This window comes from Coregonus clupeaformis, chromosome 16 (genome assembly GCF_020615455.1).
Source record: "Coregonus clupeaformis isolate EN_2021a chromosome 16, ASM2061545v1, whole genome shotgun sequence".
In the NCBI taxonomy this organism is placed as follows: domain Eukaryota; kingdom Metazoa; phylum Chordata; class Actinopteri; order Salmoniformes; family Salmonidae; genus Coregonus; species Coregonus clupeaformis.
The window spans coordinates 24812909-24834252 of record NC_059207.1 but is presented as its reverse complement, the minus strand read 5'-3'; the positions used below and the strand labels follow the sequence as shown (position 1 = coordinate 24834252).

At 42.3% G+C, this 21344-nt stretch overlaps 1 protein-coding gene across 2 annotated transcripts in view; it reads left to right on the top strand.

Annotated features, from left to right (window-relative positions):
• The first annotated feature begins 3801 nt into the window (after positions 1-3801).
• The window catches only part of msh3 (mutS homolog 3 (E. coli)), a 105550-nt gene continuing 88007 nt past the window's right edge, over positions 3802-21344 (top strand). For both annotated transcript variants that reach the window (XM_041900515.2, XM_041900514.2), the window contains exons 1-8: positions 3802-4030; positions 4295-4409; positions 4752-5077; positions 5523-5783; positions 5922-6038; positions 6346-6463; positions 6642-6778; positions 8763-8929. In XM_041900515.2, the coding sequence (XP_041756449.2) occupies positions 3854-4030; positions 4295-4409; positions 4752-5077; positions 5523-5783; positions 5922-6038; positions 6346-6463; positions 6642-6778; positions 8763-8929 (1418 nt within the window). In that variant the 5' untranslated portion in view covers positions 3802-3853. The remainder of the gene's footprint in view (positions 4031-4294; positions 4410-4751; positions 5078-5522; positions 5784-5921; positions 6039-6345; positions 6464-6641; positions 6779-8762; positions 8930-21344) is intronic.

Sequence of the window (21344 nt, the reverse complement as noted above, 5' to 3'; positions counted from 1 at the left end):
GGGGCGGCAGTTGTTAGTACTCCGGTGACGACGAACGCCGAAGCCTGCCCGAACAAGGAGGGGAGGCAGCCTCGGCCGAAGTCGTGACAGAAAAGTAGTAATGCCGTACCACAACAAATATGCAAACGAGTGGTGTTGTCTTGTGCTTTTCCTCATATAGCAAAACCATTCCTAATAAATGTAACTGCAGAAGTCAAAGATTTTGATAATGAAATGAGAACTGTAAAGCATCATGTCAAGATGTTTTCAAAGTTCACTGAGGTGACTGCCCTTGGGTCACCAAACGTAAGAGTCATATCGAATCGTGATCGAGCTGCCCTCGACACGGTGTGAGAGGTTCCCGTGAACTTTGTGGTGAGATGCTACAAGAGAATATCTGTAAATGAAGAAAGAGTTCATGGTCAGACCAACAGCAAAACAAACGGATGGGAGTATTTTTAGAATTTCCCACTTTCTTAACATGGGTGATCAATGGTTACAGTGAGGGAAAAAGTATTTGATCCCCTGCTGATTTTGTACGTTTGCCCACTGACAAAGAAATGATCAGTCTATAATTTTAATGGTAGGTTTATTTGAACAGTGAGAGACAGAATAACAACAAAAAAATCCTGAAAAACGCATGTCAGAAATGCTATAAATTGATTTGCATTTTAATGAGGGAAATAAGTATTTGACCCCCTCTCAATCAGAAAGATTTCTGGCTCCCAGGTGTCTTTTATACAGGTAACGAGCTGAGATTAGGAGCACACTCTTAAAGGGAGTGCTCCTAATCTCAGTTTGTTACCTGTATAAAAGACACCTGTCCACAGAAGCAATCAATCAATCAGATTCCAAACTCTCCACCATGGCCAAGACCAAAGAGCTCTCCAAGGATGTCAGGGACAAGATTGTAGACCTACACAAGGCTGGAATGGGCTACAAGACCATCGCCAAGCAGCTTGGTGAGAAGGTGACAACAGTTGGTGCGATTATTCGCAAATGGAAGAAACACAAAATAACTGTCAATCTCCCTCGGCCTGGGGCTCCATGCAAGATCTCACCTTGTGGAGATGCAATGATCATGAGAACGGTGAGGAATCAGCCCAGAACTACACGGGAGGATCTTGTCAATGATGTCAAGGCAGCTGGGACCATAGTCACCAAGAAAACAATTGGTAACACACTACGCCGTGAAGGACTGAAATCCTGCAGCGCCCGCAAGGTCCCCCTGCTCAAGAAAGCACATATACAGGGCTGTCTGAAGTTTACCAATGAACATCTGAATGATTCAGAGGAGAACTGGGTGAAAGTGTTGTGGTCAGATGAGACCAAAATCGAGCTCTTTGGCATCAACTCAACTCGCCGAGGAGGAATGCTGCCTGTGACCCCAAGAACACCATCCCCACCGTCAAACATGGAGGTGGAAACGTTATGCTTTGGGGGTGTTTTTCTGCTAAGGGGACAGGACAAGTTCACTGCATCAAAGGGACGATGGACGGGGCCATGTACCGTCAAACCTTGGGTAAGAACCTCCTTCCCTCAGCCAGGGCATTGAAAATGGGTCGTGGATGGGTATTCCAGCATGACAATGACCCAAAAAACATGGCCAAGGCAACAAAGGAGTGGCTCAAGAAGAAGCACATTAAGGTCCTGGAGTGGCCTAGCCAGTCTCCAGACCTTAATCCCATAGAAAATCTGTGGAGGGAGCTGAAGGTTTGACTTGCCAAACATCAGCCTCGAAACCTTAATGACTTGGAGAAGATCTGCAAAGAGGAGTGGAACAAAATCCCTCCTGAGATGTGTGCAAACCTGGTGGCCAACTACAAGAAACGTCTGACCTCTGTGATTGCCAACAAGGGTTTTGCCACCAAGTACTAAGTCATGTTTTGCAGTGGGGTCAAATACTTATTTCCCTCATTAAAATGCAAATCAATTTATAATATTTTTGACATGCGTTTTTCTGGATTTGTTTGTTGTTATTCTGTCTCTCACTGTTCAAATAAACCTACCATTAAAATTATAGACTGATCATGTCTTTGTCAGTGGGCAAACGTACAAAATCAGCAGGGGATCAAATACTTTTTTCCCTCACTGTAACTCTCTGATGCTATCACACAGAAGCTCATGGACATTGTCACATTGTTCTTCTTGGGTCTGAGATAGCACGTTTGGCGATGTGACGGTGTCAAATCAAATCAAATCGAATCACATTTTATTGGCCACATGCGCCGAATACAACAGGTGCAGACATTACAGTGAAATGCTTACTTACACCCCTTAACCAACAGTGCATTTATTTTTAATAAAAAAGTAAAATAAAACAACAACAAAAAAGTGTTGAGAAAAAAAGAGCAGAAGTAAAATAAAATAACAGTAGGGAGGCTATATATACAGGGGGGTACCGGTGCAGAGTCAATGTGCGGGGGCACCGGCTAGTTGAGGTAGTTGAAGTAATATGTACATGTGGGTAGAGTTAAAGTGACTATGCATAAATAATTAACAGAGTAGCAGCAGCGTAAAAAAGATGGGGTGGGGGGCAGTGCAAATAGTCCGGGTAGCCATGATTAGCTGTTCAGGAGTCTTATGGCTTGGGGGTAGAAGCTGTTGAGAAGTCTTTTGGACCTAGACTTGGCACTTCGGTACGGCTTGCCGTGCGGTAGCAGAGAGAACAGTCTATGACTAGGGTGGCTGGAGTCTTTGACAATTTTGAGGGCCTTCCTCTGACACCGCCTGGTATAGAGGTCCTGGATGGCAGGAAGCTTGGCCCCAGTGATGTACTGGGCCGTACACACTACCCTCTGTAGTGCCTTGCGGTCGGAGGCCAAGCAGTTGCCATACCAGGCGGTGATGCAACCAGTCAGGATGCTCTCGATGGTGCAGCTGTAGAATTTTTTGAGGATCTGAGGACCCATGCCGAATCTTTTCAGTCTCCTGAGGGGGAATAGGCTTTGTCGTGCCCTCTTCATGACTGTCTTGGTGTGTTTGGACCATGATAGTTCATTGGTGTAATGGACACCAAGGAACTTGAAGCTCTCAACCTGTTCCACAACAGCCCCGTCGATGAGAATGGGGGCGTGCTCAATCCTCTTTTTTTTCCTGTAGTCCACAATCATCTCCTTTGTCTTGGTCACGTTGAGGGAGAGGTTGTTATCCTGGCACCACACGGCCAGGTCTCTGACCTCCCTATAGGCTGTCTCATCGTTGTCGGTGATCAGGCCTACCACTGTTGTGTCGTCAGCAAACTTAATGATGGTGTTGGAGTCGTGCCTGGCCATGCAGTCATGGGTGAACAGGGAGTACAGAAGGGGACTGTTGTCGTATGCTGAGGCAGTGAAGAAAGTTAAGGAAGATGGGTCAAGGGGTAGGAATCCTGAGGGGAGTGGTGTGAGTAGTTGATCTGTACCAGTACAGAGGGATAGGCCAATAAGTGATATATGTTTCCGTAAGATATGATTTTTACCATTTATAGCAATGGTTATCAACTGTACTGCAGGGATGGAACGTAAGTCGCAGAAAATTGAGGTTGTGGTGGCAGCTGCAGAGAGGTATTTGGGTGTGCGAGACTTGACATCAGAAGAGTTACAGGGTGTGTTAAGTGGTGGCGTCCCATCCTTTCAGGTTGTTGGCCTGAGGTAGAAATAAATAGTTTTAAATAGTGGAGTAGGGTGGTGTTATTTTATTATGATTACATTTTTTGTGAGTGTTAGATGTTTTTATTTGATTTTATTTGATTTCAAGCAAAGTATAAGTACTCCAGTCTAATAGGTGGCGGTAATGCACATTTATTGGATGCCAACCGCCGTTAATCTCATCGAAGAAGAATAGACCAGCGTTTTTGCAAGTGTCAAAGCATGCAATTCATTGTTCGTTTTGCATGAGACTTTATACATCTGTGAAAATGCCTAAATCAATCAAGAAGTCCTGCACTACCCAGACATCCATAAGTAGCTACTTCGGCGGGTTGAGCAGCAGTGTCCCTGACAGAAATGCTCAATCCGGGATTATCGGTAACAACGTTGAGCCTTTCGCAGGGCAGAAGCCAGTACGAAAGGTAAGGACACAGACAGTGCGAAGTCTTAATGGTGTAACTGTATACAAATAAAGCATTGAACTCAGACATAGCTCAATCAAAGTGCATGACAGAGTTGTGAGAAAGCAATGGCCATGGCTTTATACTTTGCATATAACTTGTTGTCAGCTACTTTCTTGCTCGCTCTCTCACACACACACCTATATCAGTGGTATTGTGTTGCACGCTATGAATTAAGTTATATTCTATTATATCTCCCTCTACTGAATTCTCTGTATTGTGCAGCAGAAGCATTCTCCGAATAATAATGGTGGGTCATTATGGAAACGAGCCAAACTGGCCCATAATGGACAGGAAAAGGAGGACATGAACTGTGAGGTCATATCCTGGCGTGTCGATGGTGAGCTTCCCTAGCCAAATGCCGTGTTAAAGACAACTCTGAACGCGAAAAAGCTGAAACTTCAAATTATTTTTATTCAACATTCTGACTTGTAAAGGAACTGTTAAGTATTATGGAAGCTTCAAATTAGAGAGTGGAGGCTTGTCCAGTCCACACTCAGAATTATAGTAGGCACCCCCCTGAAAATGTTAACCCAAATCAGAAAATGATTTACCTTGAAGGGGAGTGTATAAATGTGTCCTTACCTTGAAAGAATTCCATTTGCCTACAATACACACCTTGGGTGTGTTTACACAGTCACTACCAGTTTTCATTTCATCTCTTATCCCTTTCTCCCATCAGAAATCAGGGTCCCCTCCTCTCGAGGGGCAGGCAGCCTCTCCTCCTCCACCCTGGAGAGACTGAAGGGCTTCATCTGCCCTAGTGAGCCCCAAGGCAGAGGCCCTCCTGGGCCTGGGGATGCAGGTGGTAGGCCTGGTGATGTAGGCCGTAGGCCTGGCGATGTAGGTGATGGGTCTGCTCATGGAGGTAATGGGCCTGGGGATGTAGGAGGCAGGGAGGCTGTGACCCACAAAGAAATGACTGGCGATAAAGAGAGACAGAAAAGCGAAGAAGAAGAGAAGGAGGAAGAGGAGCGGTGGAGTCCAGAGCCGTCAACCAAAAAACAGGTAGGAGATCATCATCACCTTTCTCTTGAGTTTTTGAGACTGTACGTTAAATATGCACTATGTAGAAATCGCTCCGGCATTAACTGGTTGCTAAAATTCTATTAGTTCGCTTAATTTCAGTTTATGTGACAAAACAAGCAAGTATAGTGTAGAGAATCATTGTACCATCTTCAATGCTGTGAAATATATTTTCCATAACCAAAAATATTGTATTTTCAGCTGTTTGAAGCTGGTGTACAAAGCCGAAAGTAAAAGATGCACAAATTAAACTTAAGAACAGGAATCATAGAAATAGTACACATAACAGACCTACCGCTTCTTACTTGCTTTATATGAGAATGACAGACCTATAACACACATTTCTATGTGAATTTAGTCGGGTCACCCAAAAAGTTACATATTGCAGCTTTAAATGGAAACGTTTTGTTGTTGTGATCTTTCCCAGGCCCTCAGCCTCATTCAGTTTGCCAAGCCAGGAGAAGGAGGAAGAAGAAGAAGAAGAGGCGGAGGAGGTGGGGGAGGTGTAATGAAGAGTCCTCCAGGTGTAGGGGGTGAAGCCTCTGAGACTAGTGCCCCCTGTAGGATCTCTAAGAGTGGGTACACTCCTCTGGAGCAGCAGTACCTGCAGATTAAAGAGCAACATAAAGACGCTCTATTGGCTGTGGAGTGTGGATACAAGTACAGGTTCTTTGGCGAGGACGCAGAGGTGAGAGGCGAAGAAGCTGAACATCTTCTGTCACCTGGACTATAACTTCCTGAAGTGTGTTAATCAATGTGTGTATGTAGATAGCAGCGATGGAGCTAAACATCTCTGTCTTGTGTGTGTGTGTGTGTGTGTGTGTAGAAAGCGGCGAAGCAGCTGAACATCTTCTGTCACCTGGACCATAACTTCATGACATGTAGCATTCCCACACACCGCTTGTTCGTTCACGTACGACGCCTTGTCTCCCAGGGCTACAAGGTGTGGAAAAGGACAGATTCAAGATTCTCCAGTTAGGCGCATCACTGTTGCAACTCATTATCGAAGTCAAAGGGCAGGCAGAGTGAAGTAAAGCAATGTGTAATTCTTTAGGCGTACAACTGTTGAAATGTCACCATAGCTTTTGTTTATGTGTGATGTCAATGTCTGCAACAGATTAACAATCAAAATGCAGTTAGTCTCAGACATTTATTTTAGGAAGAAGAAAAATAATGATCTGTCAGTGATGACAGATGTTAGTCTGTCCGATTTTACGTTTGATTGACTGTGATTGGTTCTCTCCCCTCAGGTAGGCGTGGTGAAGCAGACAGAGACGTCGGCCATTAAGGCCTCCGGAGCCAATAAGAACACTCTGTTCACCCGCCAACTCAGCGCTCTCTACACAAAGTCTACACTGGTGGGGGAAGGTATCCTTACATATGCTGATGTTTGGGTGCTGTGTGTGTTTGTGTGCGTTATTCACCAGGTGATGTATGGACCGGGTATAAGAGGAGTCAACTGCTCACAGCTGCAGTAGAGTGTACTGTGTGTGATGGCTTCAGCCCTCCTATAGTGTGTTTATTAACCCTTGACACTGGGTGTCAGATGTCAACCCAGTTTATAGTCTGGTTGATGTGGAGGAGGGGGAGTGTGATGTGGTGACAGATCCTCCAGAGAGCTACCTGCTCTGTTTCAGCGAGACCTGGGATAAACAGAGCAAACAACTAATCATTGGGCTGGTGGTGAGTACACGCTCAATTGTACGCACATGGGCTCATAGTGGGGTAATTCAGACCCGAGTTACGCACACGTAAATGGAACTTAATTCCCCATTTTATGCAAGTTTCTCGCTAAGCTTATTCTTTACGCTCTAGGATCAATAAGGTCGAGCGAACCTGCTGGTTCCAAGTGGAAAAAGCGTTTACTTTATTTTTCCCGATTATAAATAACAGCATACTCCATACACTGTAATTTATAAATTGATAAGAGCTAGGTAAATGAGTAATCAGTTTGGATAAGGGGATTGTGTGTGTATATAGGCTAAATAACAATTGTTTTAGATCTATTTTACCTTATGATCACTGGATATTAATGTGAAACCAGTCATATGGCAGGAAATGGAAAAGCATTTCAACATGACAGGTATGCCCCTTTCCTGCAGTGAAGTATGAAATTCTGTGCCATTATGCAGAATTTTTATTGTATGGCCTTATTTCCATGACTGATCAAAACTTGTTTTCTCATGGCACACTCTTGTCCCTCTGCTCAGACATATGGTGAGCTATATGTTTGGAACATCGAATCGCAATAAAATCACAGTATCGAATCGCAATACATATCATATCGTGAGGTCCCTGTTAATTCCCAGCCCTAGTTTCCTTCAATTCGGAGGCTATATGTTAAATATTATTAGCTAAATATTATTAGCCACTATCAGTAGTGACTGTAAATAATAAATATTTAACTGACAATTTAGTGTTCGTTTCCCTTCCTTACATTCATATAATTCCTTTGTTTGACTTAGCCTAACTTTATTTGTTTCTTCAGTAAACGCTGTCATGTCCTTGTGATTTGTTACAGAGGGTCAAGTAATAGTGGATACTATTTAATGAAGGCCAAATACAAATTGTAGTAAAAATATATCGGGACATGTACAGTAAGCTTATTAAATCATTATGGAGCTCAAACCATTACTTTGAACTTGACCCACGGCGCAAGACTTGGCACTTGTCATCACACAGTTCCATGATCAGTGCTGGCAATTGGGGTATATTTTATCATACTATTGCATACTATTCTCCATATTATAATGATATTGTACACTACTTCCAGTGTTACATTGATGAACTGAATATGGAAGCTTTCAGAATGAATCAAACCACCTTTTTCGATTGTGCGTCAAGGCTCTATTTTTCCATTCCGTTTACCTTTCTTTCCTCTGTCTGTGTAGTTGTTCCTAAGGGTCGCTATCAATAGTGGATAATATTAGGCTAATGTTGTGCAATAATTTGGGACATGTATCCTATTTGAATCATTATGGAACTCAGACAACACTTAGCAGTTTAAACCTGGAGCCTGGTGCACGGTTCACAATGACTGGACCGTTGTCGTTACAGTTCCATGAGTAGGTTAGATTTATAGGACTATTATTCAACCCCTATTGTACACTTTTCTCACATTCCAATATTTCATGGCTTGAACCACTGTATTATTTATTCATCAATATATTTTGTACGTAAAGGCTTTCAAAACCAGTTTATTTTATTATCCTTAAATACTTTCCTAACCCTAAATTATCTACAAGGTCAGAGTATTTTGTAATCTACCAATTGGTGCTGAAATGGAGACTAATATATTTAGATCTTAACCCGTTCTCTCAATGTATTCTAGTTAGTCTGTCGACAAAATTCAAAATAAAGTTAAACCATATTTAAAGGGATGGATTAAGATGAATGTACTGACAACCCTGTTCAATGAAAACGCCATGAAAATCTGTTCGCCAGCAAGTGGGAAGATTTTCAGTGGTTTAATTCAATATATTCATTGTGCGCAAGAGAGCCACACCTGCAGAGCGCATTACGCGCCTGCATAAGATACTGTAAGTCTGAATGCCAACTACTGAGAAGTGCGTAGGAAAGGTGTGCATAGGAAATGTATACCTTTCCTAAGTCTGAATCGGGCCTATAGTGACTAGCAAAAATTGCTGTGTGTGTGTGTGTGTGTTAGGCGGTGCAGCCCAGTACAGGTGACGTACTGTTGGATAGTTTTGTGGACGACTCAACGCGTTGTGAGCTGGAGGGGCGAGTCTTAAAGGTCAACCCTGTAGAGATCCTGGTGCCCTCTGACCTCTCAGACTCCTCCCACAGACTGCTGCAGAGCATCGTCACCGCCAGGTAACCTCTCACCTCTAACCCTGACCTCTCATTCTCCTCAGACTGCTGAAGAGCACTAAAGCCTTTTCATTTTCTACAAAATAAAAGTTGATGCATCTCCCAAAAAGACTGGGACATCAACAACAGCCTAGTTTCTAGTTGCTGTCCGGTTTGGAAAATGGGCATGAAGACATTTGACCTCTTACACAGCCTGATTCTGCTCTGACCTCTGCATATATTAAAGTATTTCCATTTTACATTTCCATTTTTTACATTTTAGTCATTTAGCAGATGCTCTTATCCAGAGCGACTTACAGTTAGTGAGTGCATAAATTTTCATACTAAGTGAGTGCATACATTTTCATACTTTTGAAAGTTATGTCTGGAAAACTTGATATCTGACATGCAAAACACCCTGGGACCATACCAACAATGGACCAATGAAACAAACACAAAAAAATGGTTTTAGGTGGAGTTTTCCTTTAAGGTTAGGATTGGGGATGCGAATCTTAGATCTGTTCCTAGTTGAAACTTCACCCTGGAGCGATACAGTACATGCAATGAGAGGAAGAGAGATGCAGAATAGCGATGGAGCTGGGATTCATACCCACAGTGGGGTGGTGCATGTGTGCTACAGGTGGTGGTGTTTCCCGCTAGACCAGCTTCGGGCACAACCTCTGCAGTTGTTCCATCTCTGACTGGGTGGCAGTGCTAGGTGCTGAACACTAGGGGGAAGTAAACGTCTGTCAGAGAGAGGGCGTGAGAGAGAGACGGTGTGCTCCTATGATCTACCCTTTACCCCAGAGTGTGTATTGTTCAGTTCCCCTCATTGATTTAAAGTCATTGCATTGGTGTAAGTTTCCACTACATTTCTTACACCAGTCAATTCCATTTAAATCCACGAGGGCGTGTGAACAAGCAAACAACATAGGGAGGACGGAAAATAATTTGGCCACGGAGTGTGTGTGAGTGTGTTGTTGTACTTTCACTAAGTGACTGTGAACACTGAGGAGAAGGTAATATCAGTCTCTCATCTCCACTAGTCCTAAAGCAGGGCTGCCCAACCCTGTTCCTGGGTTTTGCGCCAACCCTAATCTAGCACACCTGATTCTGATAATTAGCTGGTTCATAAGCAAATTGGTTTACTTACAACTGGGGTTGGAGCGAGAACTTACCGGGAGGTAGCACTCCAGGGACAGGATTGGGCAGCCCTGGGGTAAAGATTTACTCCTCACTGCTGACGGTCACTGGGTGATGATGTCATTTATTAGTGAGTGGCTGGGGAGGTAGATAGGGGAGAAGGCAGGGATGTTTTCTGCGCTCGTTTAACTTTCCTTCTCCCATCCTTTTCCCTTTCTATTCACACTCTTCTGACAAACCAATTTCCCACCTGCTGTCATCTCTATTTGCTCTCTCTTTCTCGCACTCTGTCCCTTTCTTTCTCCCTTATCTTTCAATCGTTTTTATTCAAACTCCCTTTTCTTTTCTCATTTTCTGACTTCTCTTTCTTTCACAGCTTTCTCTATATCATTCCATTCTGCCATGTCTGTCTGACTCTTTCCCTCGTCTCCTATTCTCTCTCTTCTGTTGAGGTTGTGTGTGTCAAAAAGCAGATGATCGCACATTCTCCTGACCTTGTGAATATCATGTGCATTGTGTGCAAGTTGTTTATATGGTTAGCCTGATGTTGTGTATATTGTGTGTATCATCTTCTGTATGATGACAGGTGTTTTAGCATCTCCGGGTGCTGCTAACGTTAACTTTACTTGTCTCTGGGGTGGGCTAGCCAGAGAGGCCCCTTAGCAACAGTCTCCGTGTGGTTGTCGCACGGCTGTCGAGCGCCCAGTTAATGAGATCCCGGGAGAGTTCCAATGTAGGTGCTGTGTCAAGTCTTTCACTCTGCTAGAACGTAAGACCCTTAATATTTTCACCGTAACATTCACATGGCTAGGGTTGCAAAATTCCACCCGTGATTTCTGGAAAACTTTCCCCAAATTCCCAGGTTAGCGGAATTTTGCAACCATACACATGCGCACACTGCTGTCAGTGTTGGACATTAAACTGGGATATTGATCCTTTAGGTTTTATTAACCTCCTGTGTGTGTGTGTGTGTGTGTGTGTGTGTGTGTATCGATCCATCAGGTTTTATGTTTTCCTTACAAAGATGCAGTACCTTCAGAAAGTATTCACACCCCTTGACTTTTTCCACATTTTGTTGTGTTACAGCCTGAGTTTTTAAAATTGAGATTTTGTGTCACTGGCCTACACAATACCCCATAATGTCAATTTTTACATTAATTAAAAATGAAAAGCTGAAATGTCTTGAATCAATAAGTATTCAACCCCCTTTGTTATGGCAAGCCTAAATAAGTTCAGGAGAAAATGTTTGCTTAACATGTCACAATTGTAGAATAGTGGAAATGAACTTTGTCTAAGGATGAATTAGGTTAGGGGTCTATGATCCTACTCTGATATACCATCTGACTCCATTATCATGTGAATGCTAAAGGCCCATAATCGTATCCAGTGGGTATAGCCAAGGTGCGAGCCTTGCGTCACCACTGGGGATACGATAAGATGCACGTGTTGCATTACGGTTTATTATTAAGAGGCTAAGGGACAAGGAGCTCATATTTTGTAATCAATGTCCTAGCGTTAAATGATTGAGTTAACCTTAGCTCAGAGATGCACAGTTGGAGACCAAGCATATATGCTATGTATATTGTGAATAACATTTACCATTAGACATTTCACCAAATAATAACTCAAGGAATATTACTCAGAAATGTGAGAACTACAGTTCGTATCCATTTAAAAGTAATCCGATTTATTTCAGATCCGCAATAAGAATACAATTAGCAAATGGTATATACCAGAAATCTTCACGATAAAAATAATACAAAATATTCCAAGTCTTAACAGCATAGAAAATTCACCACTATGATATACAAACGTAAATCAGCTTACCAATGACTCCATGAGTGACCCCAGGACTTCCGTGAAAATGTCGCCACGGCGAAGATGTGACCCTCTCCTATGAGATGTAAATATACAAACATCCGTCCGGACAATGCCATATTGAATCAACACGCCAGGCTGGCATCAGCAAGTCGCTAGACACGTCTTCATCACTGGCTTTCATCGTTCACATTTGTTCACTCTATCTTCGACTACATAATAAGTTGCGTGGACTCACTGTGTGCAATAATAGTGTTTAACATGATTTTGCAATGACTACCTCGGGTCGAGCAGTGAATTTCAAACACAGATTCACCCACAAAGACCAGTGGGGTTTTCCTATGCCTCGCAAACAGAAAACCTCCCTGGTCTTTGTGGGTGAATCTGTGTTTGAAATTCAGTGCTCGACTGAGGGACTTTACAGATAATTGGCTCGCAAAGAAGGGCACCTATTGGTAGATGGGTAAAAATAAGAAAAGCAGACATTGAATATCCCTTTGAGCATGGTGAAGTTACTAATTACGCTTCGGAGGGTTTATCAATACACCCAGTCTACCAATAGGAAACTGCTCTGGGATTTCAACATGAGGCCAATGGTGACTTTATAACAGTTACAGAGTTGAATGGCTGTGATAGGAGAAAACTCAGGATGGATAAACAACATTGTAGTTACTCCACAATACTAACGTAAATGACAGTGAAAAGAAGGAAGCCTGTACAGTATACAACTATTCCAAAACATGCATCCTGTTTGCAGTAGTACTTTAGTGCCTTATTGCAAAAAATATGGCAAAGCAATTAACTTTTTGTCCTCAATACGAAGTGTTCTGTTTGGGGCAAATCCAATACAACACATTACTGAGTAACACTCTTCATATTTTCAAGCATAGTGGTGGCTGCATCATGTTATGGGTATGCTTGTCATCGGCAAGGACTAGGACGTTTTTTAGGATGGAAAGAAAAGGAATAGCACAGGCAAAATCCTAGAGGAAAGCCTGGTTGTCTGCTTTCCAACAGACACTGGGAGACAAATTCACCTTTTCAGCAGGACATTAACCTGAAACTCAAGGCCAAGTACACACTGGAGTTACTTACCAAGACAACGTTGACTGTTCCTGAGTGGCCTAGTTACAGTTTTGACTTAAATTGGCTTGAAAATCTATGGCAAGACTTGAAAATGGCTGTCAATGATAGCAATAATCAACAACGAACTTGACAGAGCTTAAAGAATACTAAAAAACTATGTGCAAATATTGTGCAATCCAGGTGTGCTCTTAGAGACTTACCCACAAAGTCTCACAGCTGTAATCACTGCAAAAGGTGATTCTAACATGTATTGACTCAGGAATGTGAATATAACAACACATCTGCCACGTTGATCCTCAACATGGGGGCCCCTCAGGGGTGCGTGCCTAGTCCCCTCCTGTACTCCTTGTTCACCCACCACTGAGTGGCCAAGCACGACTCCTACACCACCATTAAGTTTGCTGAAGACACAACGGTGGTAGGCCTGATCACCGACAACGATTAGACAACTTATAGGGAGGAGGTCAGAGACCTGGCAGTGTGGTGCCAGGACAACAACCTCTGCCAGGACAACAACCTCTCCCTCACCGTGAGCAAGACAAAGGAGCTGATCATGGACTACAGGAAAAGGAGGGCCGAACACGCCCCTATTCATATTGACCGGGCTGTAGTGGAGCGGGTCGAGAGTTTCAAGTTCCTTGGTGTCCACATCACCAACAAACTATCATGGTCCAAACACACCAAGACAGTCGTGAAGAGGGCATGACAACGCCTTTTCCCCCTCAGGAGACTGAAAAGATTTGGCATGGGTCCCCAGATCCTCAAAAAGTTATACAGCTGCACCATCGAGAGCATCCTGACCGGTTGCATCACCGCCTGGTATGGCAACTGCTCGGCATCCGACTGTAAGGCGCTACAGAGGGTAGTGCGTACGGCCCAGTACATCACTGGGGCCAAGCTTCCTGCCACCCAGGACCTATATACTAGGCGTTGTCCCAAAAAATTGTCAAAGACTCCAGTCACCCAAGTCATAGACTGTTCTCTCTGCTACCGCACGGCAAGCGGTACCGGAGCGCCAAGTCTAGGTCCAAAAGGCTCCTTAACAGCTTCTACCCCCAAGCCATAAGACTGCTGGACAATTAATCAAATGGTCACCCCTTTGTTTTTACACTGCTGCTACTCGCAGTTTATTATCTATACATAGTCACTTTACCCCTACCTACATGTACAAATTACCTCGACTAACCTGTACCCCCGCACATTGACTTGGTACCGGTACCCCCTGTATATAGCGTCGTTATTTGTATTTTATTGTGACTTTTTTTTATTTTTTTTATTTTCTTAACTCTATTTCTTGAACTGCATTGTTGGTTAAGTAAGCATTTCATGGTAAGGTCTACACCTTTTATATTCGGCGCATGTGACAAATAACATTTTATGTTATGTAAATTAGATTTCTGTATTTCATTTTCTATAAATATGCAAAAAATTCTAAAACATGTTTTCACTTTGTTATTATGGGGTATTGTGTGTAGATAGTTGAGAAAAAAGTCAATTTAATCAATTTTGAATTCAGGCTGTAACACAACAAATGTGGAACAAGTCAAGGGGTATGAATACTTTTTGAAAGCACTGTAGATATTAATCAACTGCATCAAACTCCCTACAGCCCTGACCCTTCCGTATAATGGATTACAGCCATCAAATCAGTCTTAGTGTACAGCGAAGGCTGCAGCAGTAGCGAACTCCTTTGTCGGCAACTCTTTCGGCGCGCGATTGGCTGGCTCACGGAGAAACTCATGAAGGGTCTCATTTTTTTCATTAAGCCATGTTAATATTATTTCACACCTTTACCTCTTTTCAATAAAAAATAATCTCAGCTGCATGCGATTGAACAAGTCACTGGAAGCATGCGCTGCATTCATTCATATGGAGAGAGTGTTGTGTGTGTGTATGTATATACGACATTTGGTCGTTTTAATTCAAAAACACTCTTTGTAACATGACTAGGTATAAAAATGTAAACATTGGGATTTTAGTGTGCGCAGGGGAACTAGTTTAAAGCCGCTTATAGGCCTACTATATCTAGGCCTTTATGTCGTTTCTACAATGTTGACAGAATAAGTAAAACGGTTGGGTGGATTACTTAAAAAATTGAATCCGTAAACCTACTAGTAACAAAAACAAATTAACCTACATGACAAATAAAGTTCAATGGAAGAAACAAAGATATCGAAATGAAGTCATTTCTGAATGACAGTCAACTGATTTTAAAAGTGACAAATGTTCTAGTAAGAAAGCATCAAGGTAATTTAATGTTTTCATATTTCTGTGCGTCGGATTGGATAACTAGTCCACTGTGCAATTGTGTAGGCTATTGCGCAACACCCAATGGTATATTCCTTTCCACTATTCAGAACATTTAGAATGACAACAAATGAGTCTTCCAGTGAGCGTATTAACAAAATGATCTGGTAATCATGTTATGAAATGTCATGGCAAAGAAATATTAAATTATAGTCCCAGATCTATTGTTGTTAGACCAAATGTGTGTCTCCTCACTGACGTCAATGAATGAATAGTGGGCGATCGAGTTGTGCATGTGACTTGATTGAATTTTAATTGTGTGAATAGCCTAATAATGATGATGATGGTGATGAGAGCCCAGTAACAGATTGACTGTAGTCTCCTTAATCATACGCTATTGTTACATTGTGTCTCTAAAATCACATTGTTTTGATTTCTATAGTCATGTGACTAAATAAATAAATTGAAACGCCTTTTACCAGATTTTTTTTTTCTCACATTAACTGTTTTCTTTTCAGAACTGATAAAAACCTACAGTGGGGGAAAAAAGTATTTAGTCAGCCACCAATTGTGCAAGTTCTCCCACTTAAAAAGATGAGAGAGGCCTGTAATTTTCATCATAGGTACACATCAACTATGACAGACAAAATGAGAAAACAAAATCCTGAAAATCACATTGTAGGATTTTTTATGAATTTATTAGCAAATTATGTTGGAAAATAAGTATTTGGTCAATAACAAAAGTTTCTCAATACTTTGTTATATACCCTTTGTTGGCAATGACACAGGTCAAACGTTTTCTGTAAGTAGTGCACCAGTCCCTCCTGCAGCAAAGCACCCCCACAGCATGATGCTGCCACCCCAGTGCTTCACTTTTGAGATGGTGTTATTCGGCTTGCAAACAACCCCCTTTTTCCTCCAAACATAACAATGGTCATTATGGCCAAACAGTTCTATTTTTGTTTAATCAGACCAGAGGACATTTCTCCAAAAAGTACAATCTTTGTCCCCTGTGCAGTTGCAAACCGTAGTCTGGCTTTTTTATGGCGGTTTTGGAGCAGTGGCTTCTTCCTTGCTGAGTGGCCTTTCAGGTTATGTCGATATAGGACTCGTTTTACTGTGGATATAGATACTTTTGTACCGGTTTCCTCCAGCATCTTCACAAGGTCCTTTGCTGTTGTTCTGGGATTGATTTGCACTTTTCGCACCAAAGTACGTTCATCTCTAGGAGACAGAACGCGTCTCCTTCCTGAGCGGTATGACGGCTGCGTGGTCCTGTGGTGTTTATACTTGCGTACTATTGTTTGTACAGATGAACGTGGTACCTTCAGGCGTTTGGAAATTGCTTTTGAGGATGATCCAGACTTGTGGAGGTCTACAATCTTTTTTCTGAGGTCTTGGCTGATTTCTTTTTGATTTTCCCATGATGTCAAGCAAAGAGGCACTGAGTTTGAAGGTAGGGCTTGAAATACATCCACAGGTACACCTCCAATTGACTCAAATGATGTCAATTAGCCTATCAGAAGCTTCAAAAGCCATGACATCATTTTCTGGAATTTTCCAAGCTGTTTAAAGTCACAGTCAACTTAGTGTATGTAAACTTCTGACCCACTGGAATTGTGATACAGTGAATTATAAGTGAAATAATCTGTCTGTAAACAATTGTTGGAAAAATTACTTGTGTCATGCACAAAGTATATGTCCTAACCGACTTGCCAAAACTATAGTTTGTTAACAAGACATTTGTGGAGTGGTTGAAAAACGAGTTTTAATGTCTGCAACCTAAGTGCATGTAAACTTCCGACTTCAACTGTACATGTAAACCACACAGCTAGAGGTGCCATCATATCTCAGAGGAAGACAGCATATGTGGAGGTCAATATCAGAAGCTGTTACAATAGTCTGTCAATGAAAACAGTGAAACGTTCTACATAAGGTTGATCAGAACGATTGGTGTGTGAAATTATTGATTATTTGGAATGGCTGAGTGTATTGCCTATTTATCATAGTGATCAGTTGTACTTCAGGTCTACCCAGGAGTGTGAGAGGGTGTTGAAGGGCCTGTCTATTGCTTGTATTTTATAACCATCTCTAGCTAGAATAGGAGTCAGCTGGAGGCATGTTGCTTTGTCTGTATTTTCAACAATTGAATCCTACAGACTAATATATGGTTCTTCGTCGCAATGGTTCAGTTCGTTGTGTCTGTGTTTGTGGAGTGTGTTGCTGTTAAAGTGAACCCTCCAACTCTCTCTCCCGGCAATGTGTTTGCTTTGGTTGCCTTGGAAACAGCGAGAGATGACAAAGCCACAGAGTCCTTGAAATCACAGCAGGCTGAAAGACTGAATGGAGGGATGGAGAGAGAGAGTTTGTGTGTGTGCTTCTTTCATAGAAAGAAATACTTGTCAGACACAAGAAAAATATGGGTGCTGTATGATGTTGACTGAAATTGAAGTTTCAGTAAAACACAACAGTTTATTTGAAGCATCATGTTTGTGTTATATTTCTTAAAACGGCACCTTATAGATGCTGTTATAGAGCATTATGACACTTTATAATGAAGCAATAAGGTCATTTCCATGAGCACCAACATGTCAAGTTCATAGGAGCTTGTCAAATGAAAGCTAAAGGGCTCTACACCAGGGGTGTGAACTAACGTTTAAATGAAGTTCGGATCCTTAACATTAGGAAAAATTCCTTACAGAAAAACAACGTTTTTTTTGTTTTTTCCCCCCCACAGAATTAAAATCACATTGCAGTTATCACAAAACATATTATTTTCCGTGTTATAGGCTAGCTAAACGGTAGCCAATAAAGGCCTGGGGAAAGTTGTGTCATTTACGTAAAACCAGAGAGGAAGAGGCGAACTTTAGGCTACTTTGGTGAATTTGCGAGGCATACAAAACAAGACATTGAGAGATACAGATTACTAAGACATTCTTTCTGCCTGCCCCCTCCTCTCTTTCCCTCGCGCTGGCTCGCCTGCCCTTCGCTAATGATGCGAGTGGGTGTTCAGTCTTCGGTCTATTCATTGATGATAGGCGCTGCTGTACTGAAATTGCGAGACATTGCAAGCCGAGAAATTGCCAGATACAGCATTCCATTGCGAGATACAGCTTTTGATTACCGATAGATAGGCCTAGTGCACGGTTCTGACTGTCTGCCTGGTGGCCGACCTGCTTATAATGTGCTCCTCCCCTCTTTCTCAGTCCCTCGCTAGCTCGCTATGAAAGATGCAAGTGTTTGTGTTCTCGGAAGTATGGCAACTAATCAGTGTCCGCCGTTTCAAAAATACTAAATCTTCCGTTGGCTCTTTGCGTAGACTGTGTTAGACCCTTTAAGAGTCTATATTATTGAGAAATTAAGGCATATGCAGTTGAAATCGGAAGTTTACATACACCTTAGCCAAATACATTTAAACTCAGTTTTTCACAATTCCTGACATTTAATCCTAGTAAAAATTCCCTGTCTTAGGTCAGTTAGGATAACCACTTTATTTTAAGAATGTGAAATGTCAGAATAATAGTAGAGAGAATGATTTGATTTATTTCATCACATTCCCAGTGGGTCAGGAGTTTACATACACTCATTTAGTATTTGGTAGCATTGCATTTAAATTGTTTAACATGGTTCAAACGTTTCGGGTAGCCTTCCACAAGCTTCCCACAATAAGTTGGATGAATTTTGGCCCATTCCTCCTGACAGAGCTGGTGTAACTGAGTCAGGTTTGTAGGCCTCCTTGCTCGCACACGCTTTTTCAGTTCTGCCCACACATTTTCTATAGGATTGATGTCAGGGCTTTGTGATGGCCACTCCAATACCTTGACTTTGTTGTCCTTAAGCCATTTTGCCACAACTTTGGAAGTATGCTTGGGTCATTGTCCATTTGGAAGACCCATTTGCGACCAAGCTTTAACTTCCTGACTGATGTCTTGAGATGTTGCTTCAATATATCCACATCATTTTCCTTCCTCATGATGCCATCTATTTTGTGAAGTGCACCAGTCCCTCCTGCAGAAAAGCACCCCCACAGCATGATGCTGCCACCCCCGTGCTTCATGGTTGGGATGGTGTTCTTCGGCTTGCAAGCGTTCCCCTTTTTCCTCCAAACATAACGATGGTCATTATGGCCAAACAGTTCTATTTTTGTTTCATCAGACCAGAGGACATTTCTCCAAAAAGTATGATCTTTGTCCCCATGTGCAGTTGCAAACCGTAGTCTGGCTTTTTTATGGCGGTTTTGGAGCAGTGGCTTCTTCCTTGCTGAGCGGCCTTTCAGGTTATGTTGATATAGGACTCGTTTTACTGTGGATATAGATACTTTTGTACCGGCTTCCTCCAGCATCTTCACAAGGTCCTTTGCTGCTGTTCTGGGTTTGATTTAAACTTTTTGCACTAAAGTACGTTCATCTCTAGGAGACAGAACGCGTCTCCTTCCTGAGCGTTATGACGGCTGCGTGGTCCCATGGTGTTTATACTTGCGTACTATTGTTTGTACAGATGAACGTGGTACCTTCAGGCGTTTGGAAATTGCTCCCAAGGATTAACCAGACTTGTGGAGGTCTACACATTTTTTTCTGAAGTCTTGGCTGATTTCTTTTGATTTTCCCATGATATCAGTCAAGCAAAGAGGCACTGAGTTTGAAGGTAGGCCTTGAAATACATCCACAGGTACACCTCCAATTGACTCAAATTATGTCAATTAGCTTATCAGAAGCTTCTAAAGCCATGACGTCATTTTCTGGAATTTTCCAAGCTGTTTAAAGGCACAGTCAACTTAGTGTATGTAAACTTCTGACCCACTGGAATTGTGATACAGTGAATTGTAAATGAAATAATCTCTCTGTAAACAATTGTTGGAAAAATGACTTGTGTCATGCACAAAGTAGATGTCCTAACCATCTTGCCAAAACTATAGTTTGTTAACAAGAAATGTGTGGAGTGGTTGAAAAACGAGTTTTAATGACTCCAACCTAAGTGTATGTAAACTTCCGACTTCAACTGTATAGGGCTGCTATGATGACCGTATTTCCGCCACACCGGCGGTCACGGGTCATGACGGCAGTCAAATTCTATGTGACCAATTAGTCACGGTAATTTGGCTTCTCCAAGCTCTGATGCTGCTGATGGTCATTAGTAGCCTACAAAACTTGCTAACTGTCTGGTACTCAGTACTCTATTGTCCGTCTAATCACTCTGACATCAATGTAAATGTTTTCGAAAATCTAATCAAACACTTCATGAGAGCCCATGAGCTCATGTTGTGCCACATTTCTATGGGCTATGCAATTGCTTGAGAAAAGTGTTTTGATGGCCTCTATTAAAAAGAGGAGGATCCCATCAGCTAGGTCTACTAAATTGTATTCATCAACTTTCCTAATATGAAGCACAATGCTTCACTTTAACACAGGAACATAGCCTACCTGGCTGGCATGAAAATGAACCATTGGAAAAGGAACATTTGCGCTTATAGCCTACTGCCGTGTGCGCATTGCTGCGCTTGTAATGTGAAAAATGGCCTAATAGTTTATAAATATTTTTAACTAAATCATCAGCCTCATTGCTTTTAAAATGTTTTTTGATGCGAGTGGTTGTATTAATTTGGGATCTATCTCATCCCACAACTGTCCCAGAGTTTGGAATATTTATTTATTGCACAGGAGGACAAGTTGACCAATCGAATAGGTCAACTTTTGGACTATGGGGGAGAGTAGATTGACATAGGCTAGTGCTTTTGCTGTTCGTTAGGCCTACTCATCTTGTTGGCTGACGAAAAGTAGGCTAAATGTGGACAGTTCCAACATTTTCAATATGCGCCTCGGAATTCGCAGTTGCGTCCCCGATGTGTCTGTCTTCATTCATTTGTAGCCTACTTCTTAGCTGAAATGCCTGTGCGAAGGTCCCGATCACGTGACAGGCATTGGCTACATCTGAGAGAGCCATATGAGTGAGAGTTGCTTCGGAGCACGGCAGCCGGGAGAAGGGAATAATAATTAGCCTATTATATTCAGCCCAAGGGCACAACGGCCACTTTGGCCGCAAAAGGCATGGATTTTTAAGGGGGCATTACGGCCACACGGGGGATGCCGCCGGGAAATTCGAGGCCTGGTGAGAATATTATCAAGTGCATGTCAAATTGTGAATGAGA